Source organism: Primulina tabacum, chromosome 5 (genome assembly GCF_025594145.1).
Source record: "Primulina tabacum isolate GXHZ01 chromosome 5, ASM2559414v2, whole genome shotgun sequence".
In the NCBI taxonomy this organism is placed as follows: domain Eukaryota; kingdom Viridiplantae; phylum Streptophyta; class Magnoliopsida; order Lamiales; family Gesneriaceae; genus Primulina; species Primulina tabacum.
The window spans coordinates 11,416,545-11,438,296 of record NC_134554.1 but is presented as its reverse complement, the minus strand read 5'-3'; the positions used below and the strand labels follow the sequence as shown (position 1 = coordinate 11,438,296).

At 34.1% G+C, this 21,752-nt stretch overlaps 4 protein-coding genes across 5 annotated transcripts; 1 reads left to right on the top strand and 3 right to left on the bottom strand.

The window, feature by feature from the left end:
- Window positions 1-800: 800 nt before the first annotated feature.
- Window positions 801-2,325, bottom strand: LOC142544123 (uncharacterized). Its single transcript, XM_075651198.1, has 3 exons — window positions 2,107-2,325; window positions 1,721-2,062; window positions 801-1,628 (listed from the first exon to the last, which is right to left on the bottom strand). The coding sequence occupies exons 1-3, from the start codon at window positions 2,323-2,325 to the stop codon at window positions 801-803; spliced, it is 1,389 nt and encodes a 462-aa protein (XP_075507313.1).
- Window positions 2,326-4,288: 1,963 nt separating this feature from the next.
- Window positions 4,289-6,077, top strand: LOC142544768 (dof zinc finger protein DOF5.7-like). Of its 2 annotated transcripts, XM_075651808.1 has the most exons (2): window positions 4,289-5,207; window positions 5,400-6,077. In XM_075651808.1, the coding sequence occupies exons 1-2, from the start codon at window positions 4,901-4,903 to the stop codon at window positions 5,879-5,881; spliced, it is 789 nt and encodes a 262-aa protein (XP_075507923.1). In that variant the 5' UTR covers window positions 4,289-4,900; the 3' UTR covers window positions 5,882-6,077. The 2 variants fall into 2 exon arrangements, with proteins under 2 accessions (XP_075507923.1, XP_075507922.1); XM_075651807.1 differs by having other exon boundaries at window positions 4,292-6,077.
- Window positions 6,078-8,761: 2,684 nt separating this feature from the next.
- On the bottom strand, window positions 8,762-13,374 carry LOC142546533 (AP2-like ethylene-responsive transcription factor AIL6). The gene is given in 11 exon segments (XM_075654293.1): window positions 8,762-9,606; window positions 9,799-9,875; window positions 9,964-10,014; window positions 10,118-10,191; window positions 10,279-10,367; window positions 10,459-10,467; window positions 11,586-11,668; window positions 11,795-12,000; window positions 12,002-12,285; window positions 12,658-12,878; window positions 13,061-13,374. Coding segments are annotated over 10 exon segments (1,434 nt in total). The 5' UTR covers window positions 12,785-12,878; window positions 13,061-13,374; the 3' UTR covers window positions 8,762-9,172.
- Window positions 13,375-17,007: 3,633 nt separating this feature from the next.
- LOC142546532 (kinase-interacting protein 1-like) lies at window positions 17,008-20,706 on the bottom strand. The gene is made up of 2 exons (XM_075654292.1): window positions 20,318-20,706; window positions 17,008-19,750 (listed from the first exon to the last, which is right to left on the bottom strand). The coding sequence occupies exons 1-2, from the start codon at window positions 20,409-20,411 to the stop codon at window positions 17,124-17,126; spliced, it is 2,721 nt and encodes a 906-aa protein (XP_075510407.1). The 5' UTR covers window positions 20,412-20,706; the 3' UTR covers window positions 17,008-17,123.
- Between the last annotated feature and the right edge of the window lie 1,046 nt (window positions 20,707-21,752).

Below are 21,752 nucleotides of genomic sequence, written 5' to 3'. Positions count from 1 at the left end.
CTCAAGTGAAAAATTTTCAAATGGTTCTATGTCCCCTCCATTATCGTACTATGTCTTTTTTCTATTTATATTCAGGTGGGGTTTGTACTCTCTACACATTTCTCCATCAATTCAATGCATTTTCCATGTATAAATAGATACCTAATTAGCTAGTTAAAGTTGTACATTGAACAAATAAATATATTATAATATAACAGAAATAACACACGTGATTATGTATACATATATATATAGTTTGAGCCAGAACAATTAACTGATTTATATATATATATATTAGTTTGGAATGTGCTTGCGCACCTGAAGATGAAAAAAGAGTAGACAGAGATGCAGAATCCTGTCGACTCGAGGCTATCATGCACTGAGCTCGGTACGGTTCACCAACTAACCTTTCTGCTGCTGTCTCCTATATATATTTCTACCATCTTACCTTTACCTTTCCCTCGTCGATTTTTTACCTTGCATGAATTATCACTACTCCTAGTCCTATGTTCCATTAATTTATGTTAAACAATGAAGAGAGGCTCGTTCATTGATAGATCTCTTCTCAAAGAGAGAAAAATATGTTCTACAATGGTTAAAAAATATATTTCTCCGTTGTATGTAGGTGTATGAAAAGGTCCTCATATATCCATCTGCACTAGTTCAAAAGGACACGATGACTTCGACAAACTTAGTAAAGGAAATTGGAGGCGGGTTTGCTTAGCCTTTGGACAAATAGAACAATGCGGAATATTAACATTCTTATTCAAAAAAGGAAGCAACTACATTCGAGATAATGACATATGTCCTAAACGTTGATGTCACAAAGAATGAGAAGTGGACAATAAAGAGCTACTAACAGAAGTATTGCAACAATTGTCAATCAAAGGAAATTTAGTGTTTGAAATAGGCTTTGTACTCAAAAAGACTCGTGTATCAAGATGATATAGCCCATTGATTTCTTTACCAATCCCCATTACTCTCCCAGTCCTGTGGTCCTGAAACAAGCAAAAGTGGGGAAAGAATGTAACAAAACAATTATGGTTTTTGGTAAACTTGGATATAGAAAGAAGATTGACTGTGAAGTCTGTCATATGCAAGACATTTTCAAGAGTGATAGAATCAGTGAATGGTACTGATCCTATGCCAGCAACCGGAGCCCTACCACCATTAGGCAATTTCACAAACTTAGTGAAAGTTGCTGTAAACTTAGAACTAGACAGATGCATAAGTTTTCCAGTCATATGCTCATTTGCTCCACCATCTATAATGCAATATGTGGGTATTCCAAGAGAATGGTATGTACCTGCCATATTAACCACTGGTTCAGAAGGGGATTGCACTTCGCAGCCATCTAATAGTTTCATTATCTCAGCATACTGCTCAGGCGTAAATACAGAGATAGTAGGGCTGATTCCAGTGACATTTCCATCAGGTGTGAAAGCCCGTTGATCAGCTTCAGAAGTGTTCACATGTGCAGGAGGTCTCGGGGGCTTGTAAACCTTTTTAATTGGTCCTTTAACTTGCGGCTTGTATAGCTTATGATCTGGAGAATAGCCAACAAGCTTGTAACATGTCTCTTTAGTATGTCCATTCCAATTGCAATGGTCACATCTTAACACATCTTTCCTCAAATGATGTACCTTGTTCTGATAGAAAAGAATGCGGTGGATGGTGTATCAACAGAAAGCAATGATCTATGAGATTCTTCCTGTGATATGATCGAAAAGGTTTGCCCAACTATAGGTAATGGACTCATCATCAAAATTTGACTCCTAATATGAGAATAACTCTCATTTAATCCCATCAAAAATTGCAACAGCTTCTGTCGCTGTTCATGATCCACGTATTGCCTGGCAGCAGCACACTCGCACGATGGCAATACAACCAATGAATAATATTCATCCCAAAGTTGTTTCAACTTGCAAAAATAAGTAGAGATAGTGCTATTTCCTTGTTTAAGTTGACCTATTTCTCTGTGCAACAAAAATATCCGTGAACCATTAACCTTGTCAAACTGTTCTTTAAGATCAATCCATACCACTGAAGCATCAGTAGAGTAAACAATTCCTCCAAAAATCTCCTTAGAAACCATATTCATGATCCAAGATAGGACCAATGCATTACATCTTTCCCAGTGAAGCAATGTAGCATGACCAACCGCTGGTCTAGTGCAAGTACCATCGATAATGCAGTCTTGTTCTTTGCTCGAAGCGCAATAAGCATTGCTCGACTCCAGATACCATAATTTTCAGTACCTACTAACGTTTCATTAACTAGATTCATACCAAGTGTGTCTGATGGATGAATATACATAGGATCATTGAAAGCCACTGCGGTTGCCATTGATCGAGCTTCTCAATATAAGAAATCGATGCTGCAGAAGAATACCTCAATGTCTCGGTTCGATCGGAGAGATCAATCAAATCTATCGTTGAGCTGAAATCCCCGAACAGCTCAATTGCGAAGAATTGATCTCAATCAAGCTACGCAATTGAGAACAGTATCTTAGATGATTGAAGCGATCTCGGAATTGGATCGAAGAATTGCTCTAATACCATGTTAAACAATGAAGAGAGGCTCGTTCATTAATGGATCTCTTCTCAAAGAGAGAAAAATATGTTCTACAGAGTAATTGTCTTAAACCAGAAAAATGAAGAACATTACTATTTAAGCTACACAGAAACGTATTAATGTGTTGACATCTAAAGCTAAAGCGTGTGTGTTGGTAAAAACATGCTCAACTAATGTATGTATATAACTAACAATTTATTCTAGTTTCGCTGTTAATAGTACGGAGATACAGGAAATTTTAATTAAATACCTCTCTTTCATTTTGGAATTATTAAAAGCATTTTTTAGTTGGTTGTCTGTTTTTGTTTTTGTTTGTTTTGAGAAAAGAACCGTAAATAAGAATGAATCTTACATGCCTTATTTCGAATGAATTTTTAAATGGAGCGTACGTCTTAGTTACATATATATAGTTTAGATACTAACTTGAGGTGATTTTTAGTTTTTCAATGTCTTATCGAGTAAAAAGAGCGCGAGGTCTAAAGGGTTGCCCCTTGGGTGAAGGGAATGTGTCATCCCACAATACTTGGGAGGAAAGAAAATATAAGGAGCCTAAAATATCATTTTTGATTCTCAAAATGGTCCTCTTTGTTTTCTGTTTTGGTCATGTTAATATTATAATTTGAGTTTCGGTCATTTTAAGTTAAATTACATTTTGACTTTTGATAGTTTTACTAAAATGTTGATGCAACGCTAAAAATTACTGATATAACACTTGAAAATACGAACGTTTCTGATACCACATCATTCCATGTCATATTCTCATTCCACATTAAATAAATAAACCATCATAAGTGAATATGTGTTACATGTATATAGTATAATATCAACGTTCTATTGATCTAGAGATTATATTGAGATTTGAAATGTATAAAAATAAATTTTTATAATAATTATTTTTCTATTGTGAATGATATGATCATTTAAAATTTCAAATTATAGATAAAAATAAATGCATATTTTACTCAAATATGATAGTTAATAAAAAAAAACTAAAAATAGGTTTTATGATATATTTAATTAAAATAAATAAAAATAAATTATTTTTGTGTATTTTTGGTTTATGATTTTTTTACAAAACTCCAAAAATAGTTCCTATAGGTCTCTAATGTATTATAGCATAAAAATAATATAATGATAATATAATAGCATTGACTAAGAAATGAAAAAAAAAAACTACTATTTTGATCATATATTTGTTTTATTTTTATTTTGATCATATACATTGTCAAATTTTTCAATATTTGTCACTATATATATAATATATTCGTCTCTTTTACAAATTAAATCATTTTTTATGATGTGGCATTGAAGGGACACAAATGGACGCTGACTTATATGTTCAATTCCATATTAACACTCCGAATGAAAAATAACTAAAAATTAAAAAAATAATGAAATATAAATAACTAAGACCGCTATTTAATAGACGATGGCTAGAATTCCAAGAAAAACAAATATAGAATATCAAAATTTCAATTTTCTACCCATGGGAAATAAGATTATAATTAGAGGGTTTAAATAGTTGATATTTTTAAATGGATATTACACAATATATAATTTTGGCATCCGGAAGAAAGTGTAGAAAACTCTGGGGCACAATCACATGCACATTAAATTCTAACCAATCTTTCCATGGTTCTCATATATATGTACATGCGTGATAGAAAGAAAGTTGCCACCCAATTACTTTCATAGCATTGTGGTCCTATTTTTTTTTTTTTTGGGTTGCACTCATTTATTCTTCTAAAACAAAAATTTCTTCCTTATATTATTTTCTATTCATTTTTCAAGTACATGTGTGTGGATCGATCTCTCCATTCTACCTGATCCCCCGTTAGATCATCTGCTGTACTTTTTCTTTTTTATAGAACCCCACCTTCCCATATCCCTACGTCCACCCCCACCCCCACCCCACGCCACCCCACCCCGGCCACCTCTTATTTCACTGTATATGGCTTGTATGTATATATAACTTTCTGGTAAGATATGTTCGCTCACTTTCACACACACTCTGCGCACACTTGAAATCAACTTTATTTCATTCCAAGACCATATCTAACCCCCCCAAACACATCTCGTAAATTTTTCTGTTCATTCTTGAATCTTGATGAAGATCTCAAGAAACAATGAACAATATTTTCCCCTTACCTTTCAACTCCATGCATGAAATTAATTATGAATTCATCAGCATCTTTCCCTTCAAATCAGGAAACTGTACAAAACCAAGCATTTGGAACATGAATTCTTAGCTAATTTCTCTGTTTCTTCACATGTTTGTTTAGTGTAAGTTCAGATTATTCTATACACCTTCCTTTCTGTATAGGGTTTAGTTCACAAGTCTTGCATCATGTCGCCGGATAACAAATCACTAGCTGCCGGAAAAGATGAGTGCCAGGGCTCCACCGGCCGGAGAAACACCATGGCACGGTCTCAAGAACCGGCTCTCAAGTGCCCGAGATGCGATTCAACCAACACCAAATTTTGCTACTACAACAACTACAACCTTACACAGCCTAGGCATTTCTGCAAGACATGTAGAAGGTACTGGACCAAAGGAGGGGCCCTTCGCAACGTCCCGATCGGAGGTGGCAGCCGGAAAACCAAGAAACTGAAGTCTTCTCAAAGGGTTCCGGGGGATTCAAACGGACCATCCGGTAATATTGGTGGGTTGAAATTCTTTCAGAACATTTCACCGGCCATGGATTTTCAGCTCGGAGGGTTGAATTTACCTAGGCTCCACTCGACAAATCCCAGTCTTTTCAACCCGTTCGCATCTTTTGAACACATATCAAGCAGTTCTGATGCAATTTCTTCAAGCCATTTTCTTAATCTCAACCCTTCAGCAGGTGCTAATTCTCCTGTACTTGGATTCAGCAGCGCTACTCCAGGGTTTCAAGAAATGGGAGCTTTGAACATTAGCAGCAATCTTGCATCTTCAATCGAATCAATGAGTTGTATAAACCAAGACCTTCACTGGAAGTTGCAGCAACAGAGATTGAACATGCTGTTTACTGAAGGTAATCAGAAAGTGAACAGCACAACACTCCAATTAGCTTCGAACGTCGAAGTGCCAATGAGTGTTCAGAGACCACAGCCCATTTTATTCCAAAATCTTGATAGTTCAAAGCAACATTCTTATGGAATTGGAACTTCAAGAAAAGAAGGTGACTTGTCAACTGAATGGTTCTTTGATAATTCTTATGCAACTGTGACTCCAACTCCAGCAGCAGGTGGAAGCCATGGAAATAATCATGAGAACACAAGCCATTCTTGGAATGAAGTTCAAGCATGGAGTTCCGACTTGACTCAGTACAGTGCATTGCCCTAATTAATCAAGATCACGAATCTTTCTCTTTTCATATGGAAAAATGGGAAAAATAATTGCGAGAAAAGGGAGTAATTTGAGGTTTACTACCTGTTAAATAATTAGCTTCATTTCATCTCGATTGATGTTCCGAATATAATGTTCTTTTAGTTTCGAATTTGTATGATCTCTACAGAATCTCAGGTGGATTTGTCGGATAGTTCCATAGAATGTGTTGTTGGTGCCTCCTAAAATGGGGCTTGATCAGAACATTTCGCCTCCATTATGTAATAAATTTAAAAAGGTTATTAGACATCAAATATAAAATTATTACTCGTAAATCAAACGTATTATTCTTCAGAGTAGTCTAACTCAAGAACCCCGTACGTATAAATAGTATATAGATAAAAACTTGTGTGAGACGGTCTCATGGGTCGTATTTTGTGAATACGGTCCTCTTATTTGAGTCTTGCATGAAAAAATATTACTTTTTATGCTAAGAGTATTATTTTTTATTGTAAATATCGGTAGGGTTGACCCGTCTTACAGATAAAGATTCGTGAGAGCGTCTCACAAGATACCTACTCTAGTATATAATAAACTAAACTTTGGGTCATGCATCATCTGTGCAATATTGGCCAATTTAAAAAAAAAAATTTAATTGACAGTCAACTAATATTTATCATCTGTTACCTTTTCAACTTTCCAAAGGATTATGAAAATCAAGTAATTAAATTTGTCCTTTCTCCATTGTATTGCTAAATATCAATATCTGGACCGTACGTTATTATTGATAATGAAAAAAAGGGTTCATATCTTAGATTTGTTTGTATTATAGGATAGATAGCTTAGTGTTGAGTTAGTCAGTTTTCAGAACTCTTATAATATATATTATATGTCAAAGTATTTAAGGAACTAGCTACACTCTGTGTAGGCCTGATTCTCAACCCGCTTTAATTTAATTACCCCAAAATTTCCAAGATTTAATTGTCATTTGTGGGAAAAAAAAACCATTAATACATGACAGAATTTATTAGAGACGAAGCTTGATTATGTATAATTTTTTTCAATTATATTTTAAGGTAAAATCAATAATAAAATTTTTTTTTTTAAAAAAAATTTGAAGTGGTTTGTTTGTTGTTTATGTGGGGTGAAGGAGACAGAGATGTGTGGCATGATGAACGTGATAGACTAAGTGGAAGTGTGATATCAACACTCATTGCAAGAATTTCATGACTCTTCATCCCAACTGTGTACACACACACACACACAGAGAGACCAATTCAGCACTTTTTTTTGTTTGGGTTGCTTGGTTTCACACATTAGTTGGTCACATGGAGCTAGCATTTGATGTGCCGTCTTTACATGTGAAGAATGAAAATTATAAATTGTAGACGATGAGCTTCATATAAATATTGAATTTTTATTTTTAATTCGAGACGACAAAAAAAAAACCTTATTAAATTAAGTAAATATACAAAATTTCAAAGGCGGTTGAGACAAAAATTCATCCTTAGTTCCTACCTACATTTTCAGAAAACGAGAAGAATGCATAGATGATGTCATACTAAAAACAAGATATTTGATTTGTAACAGCTTAGCTACGTTCTTGGAATTTCCTCGCCTGCAATTGGACTTTTCTTCTTCTGGGATTAAAGGTTGGAGTTCTTTGGACTCATACCATGACTTTGTTAGAAAATCCCGCGAATTTCTCGTTCAAAAAATAACATAAAAAAAATTTGTGTGAGACGATCTCACGAGTAGAATTTTTTGAGACTGATCTCTTATTTGGGTCATCCATGAAAAAGTATTACTTTTTACGCTAAGAATATTAATGGTTGACCCGTCTCACAAATAAAGAATCGTGAGACCGTCTCACAAAAGATCTACTCAATAACGTATATATGATTTTTCACTAATAGCACAAATCAATTTTGTGAGAAAGATATCTAATCTGACCCGAATTTATGAAAAATATTATTTTATTACAAGACGTGTCGCTTATCTTTTTCAAATAGTACTAATTTGCTCGAATGTTGACAAATTAGTTCTGGAGTTGGCTCATAGCTATTAATTTAATTTACACTGTTTCTATTTTACGAATTTTTTTCTCACTAATTGCATGATTTATTACGATTACAATATCCCTAATTTTATCTCACGAACCTACAAGAAATTCTTCCGAATTTAATAATTCGTTGTTTGCAAAGTAATTATACTTCCCTAGGGATTTAAATTAGTATTTATATACTTTTAATGGATATATATGTAACAAACAAACCACGGAGAAGCATCAACTTTTACTATGTGAAAGGTCATGTTGACTTAGTAAAGCCCAAACCAAATCTTGAATTGGGCATCCCACCTCTTCAAAGTTGGGCAACAGAAAACTAACCCAGCAAGCTTCGTGCTTCGCAGGGGCGATTGGCTTGCTCGTTTTGCGATTTGTTTAGGTGGATCCGAATTCCGAATGCCTCCTCCCTTTTAACTGGGGTTGGTACTCCCAAGTTTCAGTGTGCCTCGAAATTTTTTCTTACGGGTTTATTGTCCCATGCTAGTGTTCTAGAGAAAGAACAGAAGGTCAATAACTATTGATGGAAATATTTTTCTTCTGATAAACCTATTATCTTTCCCGTATATTTCCAATATCGAATAAAGGACCGTCCATTATGCGCATGAATGACCGGGACAGTTCCACCACGACTCGATCTTGACCCTGCTCTATATCGATTGTTGCATCATAAAACTCACATATCTCCACAATGGATCTAAGCGGGTAAACGTTCATTGATTACTTTTTAAGTTTACCTAAAAGAAATTTTCACGAGACTCAGTTGCCAAGTGTTTAAAATGGTTGAAGGCGAAAGGCAGAAAATGACATATTCACCGACTATCCAGTGCGACTAAATTAAAATACTTTGTTTGCTCTTCATATATAAAAGTAGAGTTACAAACAATATGCTATAACAGTTGATGTGCTAAAAGGAATTAATTGATTTTGTATGATTTTTATATATCGCTCCATGAAAAAGGCGAGAGCTAATCCAGTAATGGAAAACAGGTTGAAAATTAAGCCATAACCAGAGTGCTCCTGCTCCTGCTCCTGCTCCTGCTCATCTTACACCATACATTTAGGCAAAGCTAACGAAAATAAGCTTACTTTACAGCATTTCAGCTTCTCCTCCCTCAAGAAGCTTACTTTTTTATCAAAGTGAGAACTTATCCTAGCTCTTACCGGGTTAGATTTGTAGTCCATTAAACGACAGATTCCACAAATAAAAACTAAGGTTAAACATCAGTAGAAGATCAGTATAGTTAATAAGACTGGTGAGGCCAAAAGAAGAACTCCGGTTGGGATGACATAAAAGGCATTGGAGTTGCCATGGACGAGGCTCTGGCAGACGAGTCCATCTCGACTGAATTGCTTGTTTGGAGGTGTTGAAAGAAATTGTGATGATAGAAGGGCGCTGAAGTGTCGAATGGGATGCCACAAGGGATGCTGGAAACATTTGGGGTTGAGGCGAAACTGATGTTGCTGCAGGATGGAGTTTGAAGGATGTTGCTTATAGGTTGTGTTTCTTCAGATTCGAGAGAGAGTTTCAGCCGTTTTGCGGCTCCTCCAATGGGGAGAGAGCTCTTCGAGATGGCTTCCACATCATATCGGTTCATCTCAAAATTAGTCACTGCATTTACTCCTCTGAACTTTATTGCAGCTATGTCATATGCCTCAGCTGCTTCCTCCTCAGTTGCTGCCATAACGAAATTGTAAATAGTGCAAGCACAATTCGAATTTCCTCTTCAATATAGTAGAGTATGTATCATAAAATGTGTTGAAGAATGCTCCTATTATTTACTTCTCATATTGAAGCGAATATATGTGGTTTCTTCATGGACTCAAATCAAAGTCATTATTCGATTAAAAGAAATATATCTATACGTACCGAATGTACCGAGGTATAGATCTTTATTCCCTGCAACTCGACCAATCCTTGCTTGCCATCGGCCTTGTTGATGATGCCTAAACAAGTTCAACACACTATAACAATGAAGCAGACCAAAAGACAACGGGAACATGGACACATGGCATATACAAAAAGACATCAAACCTGGTAACACCCCGATAGATGGATGCTCCTCTCGAGAACCCACTGCTTTTCCTGGCGATAAGTCAAAAAGTGTTTCATTAAAAAATTTAACACATCTGATTCAACTTTCATCACCAATCAAAAAATTCAAGAAAAATTATAAGAATATGCAAACCTTCGAAGTGATGCAATGAATTCTTGTTTCGTCTCATTCTTCATGTCCTCTATTTCTTTAGTATAATTGGAGATCTAAAATGAGAATTTTTCCATTACATTTAGTTTATGCCTCAACTCCAAATAACCAATCATTAAAGTCGGAAGCATATGTAGAGTTACCGGGAAGTTCGTAGTAGCCGTAGAACCCCAATATTTCAAAGCTGCCAAATCATAGGCCCGTGCCGCTTTCTCTTCTTTGTCATAACCACCTGCATTTCGAGAGATTCCATCATAAATAACGGTGACACAATTATATTGCACAACATATATAGAGCATATGTAGCTAACAAGGCATCTTACCCAAGTAAACTGCAGAATATAGTCCAGGATATAGCAGCATCCAGTTTAAAATAGGAACCCGGCCCCATCCAAACAAAGAGTAAAGCTCGTTAAAACATTGCTCATGTAATGACATAAATCATACGGAACAAAAAAAAAAATTAGCACGACAAAATTATACCGGGTATCGGTAAAGTGCCAAATTACACTTATAATCCATACATTCCTCCTCCATCAGTTCCAACATTTTTTTGTAATTGTTGTAATAAATAAACCATTTATCCATTCAAAGCATAATATCTAACAAACAATAGCCATCACACATTGCCAAAAATATTCCTGATATGAGGTCGTCATATTCGTGGTCAGTTAATTTACTTTTCACATTGGGGTTGGAAACTTTGGTCAAACCCATCAAGGGTCTTTGGCAGAAGAAAGAAAAAAGGAAAAGTGGAAAGTGGTCTGAAATTTCATTCATTATTGTCAGAAAATAAGTCTAGCTGTGGCGTAGAGCATAATAGTGTGGGCACCAAAAGGAAGGGCGTGGGGACCAAAAATTGTTTCGTATTAACTGATCAATTTATTTATCTATTCCAGTATGCTAAAGCATCTAATTAATAATTATGCTATTTTTCCACAAGCTTGGATTTCTAAGATAAATTGTTTATTTTAATATTGGTATCGAGCGACCAAGAAGGTCGAGGCTTCAAGATCCATGTAACACTCGCTCATTTTATTGAATCTTAATCTTGATTGTCGTTATATTGCTTAGCTCTCTAATGTTCGACTAACTAAATGATGTATGGATTTGTTTGGTAGCTGACTTTAGTTAAGCGGACTTAGTTCTTGATTATATGTATATATTAACTCCTGGACAAATTAAATCTCCACCTATGAACCTAAGGATGATACAGAGTAACTAGAGTATGTAGAATATATTCATTTGTACAAAAGACAGCCCAGAACATGAACAAAAATGGCGGCACATCCGATCAAATCAGTGAAAGATTGAAGTACACTTTGTGCATGCATATTCCAGTCAATCAATCATCGCATAAAAAGTTTTAACGAAAGAAAGAATTGCAGAGGAAAGCCCTAATTTTCTCCATTTTATTCATTTGACACCCAAAATTTTGTAGGATACGTACCTTGACGCCCTTTTCTTGCTTGGCCTTCCCTTCTACAGCTGTTATCCCATAGATGCGCTTCATATCTTCCTGTCCATCTATGTCTGCAAGAACCCATCATCAGAATTAAATTAATTATCTTTTTTTTTTGTCAAAAGAAAAAAGGACAAAAAAAAAAGAAGAAGGTTTTAATAGTAAAATCAAGAATGAATAACAAATTAAATCAGTACCTAGTAACACCTCTGTAGATCGAAGTTCTTTGACCAAAAGTATCAGAAATTTTCTTGGAACTATCAGAATCAACAGAAACAATTGCTTTGCTGCTGTTATTTTCAGTGCACAAAGCAATCTTACTACTAACTCCTAAAGATAAAGCATTAGTTGTAGCATTAAAAGGGAACTGCGAATAGGTCGCGAGTTCGTTTCCCGATTCGACCTGGCGACTGAATTTGTCCTCCGAACGACGTGTCGTCCACTTCGGAGCCTGAGTTTCCAGAGAATGCCCGAAACCCAGTAATGTTATTGAGTTCTTGCTGCTCTCCATGGCTGAAGTAGTAGGCCGCGGCTAATGCGCCGCCTCCAGTGTGGTGGCTGTGGTTGTATATGTGAGTCAAACTTGAATCTTGCGTTTCCGTTGAGTCTCCGCCGAAGAAATCTTCCAGCTTCGGCGGCTGCTGCATTTGCGATGAATCCATGTAGCTTACAAGTTGCTGGTTTTCAACTTCAAGTAGGAAGGAAAAAGAAAGAAAAGCAGAAAAATTACAGTGATCTGAGCTGTTAATGAACTCAAAAAACAATTTGCAATAAATATTGAGTGGAAAAATGACAAAAAATAACCGAAAGGAAGCTCGAGATCGTAAAAAGAATGACGATTGGATTGGAAAAAAATGAAAGGAAAATAGGAAACACGGGTGCATTTCTGTTGTCCTTTCTACTTTATTCAAACTTAGTCTGCTCAGCAAACAAACCGAAACATGGAGGTATATGCAAGATTTCCATAATTTACTCGAACATACGTACATGCACATCAACACACACACACACAAACATATTTTATAAAATAACATATAATGTAAATTTTGAGTTCGGTTACCATTGGCATATAAATTATCAGAAAAGGAGTAGAAATGGTGAGAGTCAGCAGACTGCGAAGAAGGGTTGAGCATTTGATCCACCGAAGATTGCAGGGAGAACGACAGCCATTTGTTTTCTGGTGCCATTTTCTTGATTCTACCGAAACCCACTTCAAATTTCTCAACTTCACCTCAAAAATTGCAATACAACTTGGGAACGGCACAAATTACTCCCAAAAAACTGCATAAGTACAAAGTTAAAAAGAAAGAAACAGTAATTATTTTGCATACACACACACTGACATACACACATACATGTGTATATTTATATATATATATATATATATTTTTTTATTTATTTATTTATTTATAAATTAAAATTTAGGAGGAAGTGACCGTGAAAGGAGACGGGGGTTATCATACCTCGTTAATCAAGGATCAACCATTAAAGGGTTGAACTTTGAACATCTAAGAAAACGGAGACAGTTTTACATTCTTGAAGGAAAATAAACAAGAAATATTTGTATTTAAACTGAAAAGAAATATTGATTCACCCGGCAACTTAAACTCTTAGGCAAGAAAAAAAGGATTAAATTTAAGGGATCGAAAGCAAGCACATGCAAAAGTTAAAAGATGCTAGAAAATTACTCAAGCTACAGCTAGCTATTATCCCAAAGGAATCATACGCGAGTGAAAAAATGTTTCCCGTGGCTTCGCTCCCACTCATACACACGAGGACATATACGTACACACGCGTATATACTATGTGATATATTATATATTATAGTAACGAGACAAATCCAAGCCAAGAGTAATAAAAAGTAAACGAGTGAAGCGAGAAAGACGGGACAGGTGGAGGAATATAATGGGGAGAAAGAGGCGGTACAATCTGCCATATTCGGCGTGAAACCAGAGGGAGGTTTCAGATTTTTTACTACATTAATTGTATTATATATATATATACACATCAAGTTATATATACACATAAGTAAAAAATTATATATATGTGTGGAGGAAGAGGAATTAGAGGAGTGACTTTTGGAAGTGTTGGGTCTGCGAATTGGGAAATTTGTCTGCTTAGCAAAGGTAGCGAAAGATCCGGGCGACTGCTCGTTTTCTTGGAGCATGATTTGAATTTTTGTTTAGTAATGTGTGAGTGGTTTTTCGTTGTTTTAGCCAACTAGGTTTTTTTTTTTTTGGACTTCTCCACCCATCAAGCACCCTAACCCTTTAATTCAAACGCCATATAAAAATTTAAATCAAAAAATATAAAATGTATGCTTCAAAATATGGATATTTCAAAAATAATAATTAAAAGGAGTATCGTAACAATTTCTTATATATAAATGATAGAATTTTTTTTCCTCTCGAAATTTCGATATTATTTGACGAGTTCTTCTCTGATTTAAGGATTGGCAAGGGCTCATATATATTCTACTTCATATTTTTATATGAAACAAAAATATATAAATGTTTAATATACATAACTTGCGTAATTTATTTAATGTTATATTTAGTACAAGTTATATACTGAATTTAATTATATTTATGATATATATCCAAAAGTTGAAGTCCTCTTACGTATAGTTTTCACAACTATAATAATTAATTAAACACATAGTAATGAAGATGGTTAAGTAATATACATAATATGCGTGAAATTAAATCGAAAAAATTAATAATATATTCTATTTTATTAAAGTTGAAGATATGATAGTAACCACTTAAAAAAGCCATCAATTTTTTCTTTCAACTTTACCTTTATATGACAATAATATCACATTTTGTTTTTGTTTTTTAAATTTCAACACATATTTTTATTTTTACTTTTTTATTTCAACCATTCAAATATCAATTTAGTTTCTCCATAATTTTTCAAATTTCACTTTAATCCATCGATAATGATAAAAAAAATTATACACATACGTATCACGTGTCCAGGATAACTAATATATAATTAAATATGAATATGGTTGCGGGCGACAGAGAGGGAGAATGCAACATTTGGATGCATGCAACCAACACGTAAACATGGATGATTTGTTGGGACAGTGGTGCAACCCGCCCCGATTACTATTTTTATACCGGCGATATTTATAAATAGAATTTTTATTTATTATTTTATATATTCTAGATACTTTTCTATATATAGAATCTAATAACAAGAATATTCCAAATTAATAAAATAATAAAATTAAAAGTTTTGTTTCCAAGCTCGTGAATTGTAATTCGTTTTCAATCAATTTCAAGAAAAAGACAAGTGATTTACAACTCAAGTTAAGTTAAAAATTTGAATTCCTGAGATAATATTAAATTATATGGTTTTTCATTTATTTATTTTTGTTGGTTTTGACCGAGATTAAAGTCTTTTTAAATAAAACGCCATATAATGACACAACACGTGCTCTACTTTATACACGTGTGTGTGTGTGTGTATATATATATATATATATATGAATGAATTACGTACTATTAATGTGTGTGTATAATTAATTATAATTATTATATGGTTGCAGTACAAAGTTACAGCGGAAAAATAAATTAATAATTGAATAAAAATCTTATTTCTCGAGTAAAATTCATTGGATAAACCGCGAATTAACTTTCATGTTAATGTGATCGGATTAATTAACTTTAAATATTAACCAAATCTTTTTATATGTTATTTAAATTTTCATGTCATAATTTAAAATTATATGTTCAAAAAAAGAAGCAGCATTTATTAAGGATTTAAGGTAACAAAATTTTCTTCCTAACCGACAAAACTTGAACAAAGAACTTTTTATATTATTATTATTATTATTATTATTATTATTATTATTAGTATTCAGCAGTAACATGCAAGCCACGACTCGTATTTGGTCAAAAATATCAACTATGCCAGTATACATCAAAATAAGGTGATGATTTGATCGAAAAATTTGATCCTCATCATCGTTCAATCCCATTATTTATTTTTTATTAAATAATATAATAAAATAAAGATTGATGATAATATGATATTAATTTTAAAGATATTGTAAATGTAAATGCGATCACTGTTTTTTGACCTTTGACTGGGATTTCACGTGCGTAGCATCTTTTGACTCTAAAATTATCTCGATAATTTCGGAGACACGCACGTGCGCTTTTCTGTCTCACTCTGCATTAACTATTATTGTTAGCTTAATATTCTTTAAATAATTTTAATAAGAAGCAAACTAGGATTCTCCATTCACAGTACATTGATATGACATGATATATATATTTCATTATTAGATTGATTTATTCCTGCCATGTCAGCCGGCCGGTACGTACGTATTTGTGTGAGAATTTTCTTTTGAACCGTGATATATTTTCATCATGCTATAATTTTAAAATGCAGCAAAAAATAATAATTGTTCTAAACAAATCAAACTAGTGGTAGATTGATATTTTGATGGCTCGTAAATAGATCTTGTAGTTGCAGACGCGTCGTAAACAACTGATATAGACTATTGGCGTAAAAAAATAGCACATGAGAGTAGTGTAAGCGAGTAACATAGGTCAATAACGTAGGTCAGTATCACAAATGAAACATTGCTGCCCTAGACATCATTGCTGCCCTAGACCAGTAAGCAGTAAGTTTTGTGAGTCGTCATCTACATCACAAACAAAATTTAGAGGTGCTAGAGTTTGTTCGACGCATTAAACAATTCAAATATATTTCCTGAAAGTTGGAGACCTCAAATAAAAAATTGAGAGAATAATCTTAAATAGTGATGGTGATCCTCAATTTATATGTTTTTTTTAAGAGTGTTTAATGGGTTTGGATTTTATAGCCAAAGTGGGTCAAATAATGAAATTAGATTTATAACCAATCAAGAATGTACTTATAAGAAGTTGTATATGTAGACTTATATCATTAATTACTATAATTTTTTTATAATGTCTGATTTCAATGTAATTGAAATTTGTCACTGCATAGTGTAATACATACTATAATTTTCTTTATAATGTCTGATTTCAATGTAATTGAAATTTGTCACTGCATAGTATAATACATACTTTTCACATTTTTGGGATTGTTTCATTTGAAGGATTGGATCACGATTCTAATTATCGTATAATTTGAATCAAATGTTTGATGAAAGAATGATGTTATTACTCGCAACAAATAGTGTATTCATCTTGTACACATTTTTATTTTTCTTGGACTATTATCGATTTTGGTGACTTAGAATTTCAGGATTTAAATTCTGATTTTGTATAATTGGAGCCTAAAAAGGCCCATTGTTTTCTTTAGTTACCGTTGAAGAGGAGACCTGATTATATTTAAACAGAAACCAAAGTTTAAACAGAAACAGACTCGAGATTTCATAGTCTGGCTCTGGCATACTTTGAAATTTAGGAAAGTAAAAATATTATAATAAAACCACAAACATATGAATGTACAAGTATGAACTTAAAAGAATTGAACAACGAACAACGAACAACAATCAAACCTGATAAAGGAAAGATCCAAGTTTTATGAATGTGTACCACCTCTCATGAGAGGGAATCTTCTATTTGGATGCATACAAGATAAAATAGAATGCTTCTGCTTCTTCGGTTTGGTTCCAAAAATAAATGATCGTAAAGGGATTCGCGACCTGCTCATGGCCTGCTTCAGTTGCTGTTGATCACCACAGATCCCAAACTCTTCATTCAACTTTCTTAGCGATTTTTCGATATCAAGTTGCAGCGTGCTAACATGATCAAGACCAGCTTGTAGTTCATCCCGAACCTTGTTATTCTCTTGTTTCATGTTCAAGATTTCTCCTTGGAATTTTGCAGCTTGATGGCTACTAAATTGGATTTCTTCTCCTTCAACACCTTCTTTCAGTGCTTTGGTAATCTCCTCTTGAATGCTGCATAATGATGCGAATCTTCGTTTCTGTTCTTCTTTTAAAGACACACTTTGTTCCAACCAAACAGTTAGCTCGGTTTGAATTTCCCTTAGGTGCTTGTAGATTGGCCGGACTTCTGATTTTTGCTCGGTTGTAACACTTCCCACCTGCATCTTCTTCTCTAGAAGTTTCAGTATTTCATCCTGCAGATCCTGAACTTCAGTTTTGAATTTCTGAATCTGATGAAACGCGGTGCTGAATCTTAACCAGAAATCTAAATTCTCGTCCAGTATTGCATCAATGTCCATACGAAGCTTTTCTTCAACTGCTGAGATGGGTGAAGTTCTATCGATAAAAACTAATTTGAGGTCACCTTCCTTGTTTATTAAGGAATTTTCTCGAAGGTCATCACCACCAGCCTCGGGTTTAACGCCATGTTCGTCTGGAACATAATCTACCTTGATGTCCTTATTTTCTTGAAGAAGGTTTAGTTTTTGGCGAAGGCGATGAATTTCTTCATCTCTTTTTGCTACAGCATCCTTCAGCTCTCTCATTTGCACTATGATATCAAATTGGCTATCTCTCTCTTGTTTCTCCATGTCACCGAGCTTCTTTTTGACATCCTTATAATTTCTTAAAATCGTGGTATACTCTTTCAGCAGAATTTTCTCCCTATCCTCCATTCCTGTCAAGAGCATCTGCTGCCAGTTGAGCTCTTCTTCTTTCTCCACATTTTCTTTTGCTCGAGCATTTATAAGATCATCTGAATGATCCACCAGGATTTGTTCCTTCTGTTTCTGATCCAAGAATGTGACGGTTTTTTTAGTTGAGCTTTTACCTGACGACTTTGTGCCTTCAACAGTTGTATCAATTTCTTTTACGTCCACCGTGCCTTCTGTTTTCGAATTATTCAAGAATTTTTCACCGCCACCTGGACTTGGCATAGCTGACTCATCTTGAACCGAACTTGTCTCCTCTTGTTCTTCATCTGGCTTGATGCTGCTTAATTTCTCAGACAAGTGATCAAGACTATTACGGGCATCAGCAAAATTTGTTTGTAGATTTCTGTTCTGGCTTTCCAAATTCTTGTTCAGATCCTGAACCTTCCGCAACTTTTCCTCCATTTCTTTCAACCTGGTGGTCAAAATGTGCGTGCTATTAATCAGGGTCAACTTCTCATCTTCCAATCTCTGAATCTGTGAATGGAGATCGTCGGCTTCTGTTCTTAAGGTGTTGATAAGGACCGTTTGAGACGATACCACAGTTTCCAGGCTGATCACCTTGTTCACAAGCTTGTCGATCTTCTCTGCCATTTCTGTCACCGTAAGAGATTCCAAATCTTCTCGAAGTTTTACCGATGATGCCTCGACACTCTCCATCTCTTGGATCACTTCAACCACATCTATAGTCGAGCTTTGCGATTCATCCTCAAAGTTTGAAGTCATATCGTTGTCATTCATCTTTTCCTCATTAGTCCCATCATTCAGAAACTCTTTCTTAAGGGACTCTAGTCGCTCATGAGCAGCTTCGATCTTCAGGGACTCCTCTCTCGCCTCAATGGCAGACCTTTCTTGTTTATCCTGCAACTGAATCAATGTTTCTTGACACGATTTAAGGGCTGCCTCAGCCATCAACGTCCGAGCTTCATCATCCTCGATAACTGTATCCACGTTAAATTCATCCTGCAACCTGCAAATATTTTGTTGCATTTCCATTATCTGGTTTTCAATCCCCCAATACTTCGAAAGCCCACTTTCGTATGAACTCCTAGCAAACTCTTTAACAGTTTGTAATGCTAGAATATCTTTCTGAAGCTTATCAATCTCTTCAACAGCTTCTTCCTTAGTTAAACCAGATTTTTGAACAACTTTATTAGTTTTTGATAATTTATTGGCTTGCAATTGTTTCGAAGCTGTGGTTATCAGGCCTTTTAGATCTTTAATGGGCGCCTTTGGAGCGTTTGGAGCGTTTCCTATATCTGGTATTTGTGAATTCTTGGTCATTTTTGCCGAGACTGATTCATCATCTTCGTCCATTGCAAACTGAACCTGTTCTGGGAAAACAGTGGCAATTGTATGGTTGGCATTTTGAAGTTCTTTGGATAAGAGGTCGTAGCGATCTGCCAATGCTCGAAAAGCCTTGTAAGCTTCTTCTACAGATGTTATAAGCTCTGGCCTCCTCTTGTAGTACATCTCAGCTCTCTTGGCAAAGGAATCTCCATCTTCTTCTATGAGCTTCAGCATATTTTGCACCTTCTCTTCCATATCTACAATGTGATGGGACATTTGAAAGCATGCAAAAGTTATCTAAAGCATGTAAATGAGGTAGAACCAGCAGAAACAACCTAGGAATGACAGATATCAAAATTTTGTGTTTGTTTCCACTTCCTTGAGAAAAATATATTAAGCTGTCTCTCATTTAACTCTTATCAATAGGTTTGTATGGAATGACACGCTTGAAAGGAAGGATTTGCGATGCGTTTGAAATCAAGATTTGATAGAAGACTAATCTGGAGGGCGGAACAGATTTCTCAGAATTCACGATCCTTGATCGAAAATGGAAGATTTCAAAAGCATCGCAAAATCCTTCAAATAAAACATGATCAAAGTGAAGCGAAAAGAAAAAAAGATATCCTATAAATTTTAGAAATGCGACACATCCGATCAAGATGAATAATCAATCCCACATTTTCTTTTATCGTTTTATAGATTCATAATCATATCACATTTCAAATTACAACAGAAACGAAAACAAAATACCCCAGGATGAATAAAATATCAGCTAAAACAAAAGGCAAACACCATGGATGGATACCGAGGGAAGGGAATTTTACCCAGAAGGCTTTGATCCAGCCATTTCGATTGCTTGGTCCGAATGTGACTAGCCCACCACCATGAATACGCATTGTTTGCGGCTCTCTGCAACATCTTTCGATCCTTAATTCTTCCTTGAAAATCTTAAAGTAGCATCTTTCACCCCTTCACACGAGTTTTGAAGAAAGCAGAGAAAATCCCAGATAATTTGGGACAAGAATGGTGACAATAGATATCATGGAAATGTTATGGGATGCATGATTGGTAGAGAGATGGTTTCGCTTCATTAGCAGTGATCGGCAGTCACAACATGAACGTGGCGTCCACTGCCCTTGAACAGCTTGGCATTCTTCCAAAAGAGATCGAGCCAGAAAGCTGTCACCTTTTTCTCCTTCGACACCAATTTCAACCGTATTGCGCGCATAAATTATCCATTCCATTCGTAAATATATCTCTGTAATATCTATAAACATGTAAGTTTAAATGATGAATTTACTTAGTTATTTTTTCACTCATCATTATTTCATTAATATTTTATTTATTTATTTATTTAGATGAGATATGAGTTGAATTGTTAATTTATTTAGTTATCATTTCACTCTACGTTACTTCATTAATGTTTTATTTATGTGACTTTTCAATTTTCTGATCTAAAGATTGATATTGAAAATAAAAATAAATTTATTTCATTATTTTAGTTGAATGGACGACAAATATTACAAACACATTAATATGATACTTTATTTTATTTTTAATTTCATAAATTTGGATATTTAATTAATGTCTTAATACACATATCAAACTTCAGAAAATGTCATTCTTTATGGTATTTTTCAATTAAAATATATATTGAGAACATGCAGATTCTATACGATCTTTTGCAAATTTTTCTAGTATTTTATTTGCAATATAATTTAGTTATTTTGAGTTATTTCAACTTTATTAATAGAAAAAAAAATTAATGAGAAATTAAAAAGAATGAAAATTACTTTATACTTTTATATTAAATTTATGAGATAATCCTTATAATTTTTTTAATTAAGGTAATCCTTATAATAAATATGAATTGCAAATTTTTCTAATATTTTATTTGCAATATAATTTGATTATTTTGAGTTATTTCAACTTTATTCATAGAAAAAGAAATTAATGATAAATTAAAAAAATGAAAATTACTTTATATTTTTTATTAAATTTATGAGATAATCCTTATAATTTTTTTAATTAAGGTAATCCTTATAATAAATATGAATTATAGTGCTAATTTATTATCATTTGTTAAAAATTAAATTTTTTATATATGATATTTTTAAACTGAATGTTACGTATATGTGTTTTACTACACATATTTATTTGATTGATATTATTTTAAAATTTTATTTAACTTGAAATTATTAATCATCATTATTAATTTTCAAATGATCTATTATGATATAAATTAACTATGTATAATAT

Bases quoted from the DNA above. Each gene is read 5' to 3' on its own strand.
- LOC142544123 (XM_075651198.1), bottom strand. From the start codon at position 2,325: ATGGCAACCGCAGTGGCTTTCAATGATCCTATGTATATTCATCCATCA. The intron at 2,063-2,106 runs GTAATGCATTGG...ATGGTTTCTAAG, and splicing joins ATTGCTTCACTGGGAAAGAT to GAGATTTTTGGAGGAATTGT. The intron at 1,629-1,720 runs GTTGGGCAAACC...CTTTTCTATCAG, and splicing joins TGATGAGTCCATTACCTATA to AACAAGGTACATCATTTGAG.
- LOC142544768 (XM_075651807.1), top strand. From the start codon at position 4,901: ATGTCGCCGGATAACAAATCACTAGCTGCCGGAAAAGATGAGTGCCAG.
- LOC142546532 (XM_075654292.1), bottom strand. From the start codon at position 20,411: ATGTTGCAGAGAGCCGCAAACAATGCGTATTCATGGTGGTGGGCTAGT. The intron at 19,751-20,317 runs GTAAAATTCCCT...ATCACATTGTAG, and splicing joins GCTGGATCAAAGCCTTCTGG to ATATGGAAGAGAAGGTGCAA.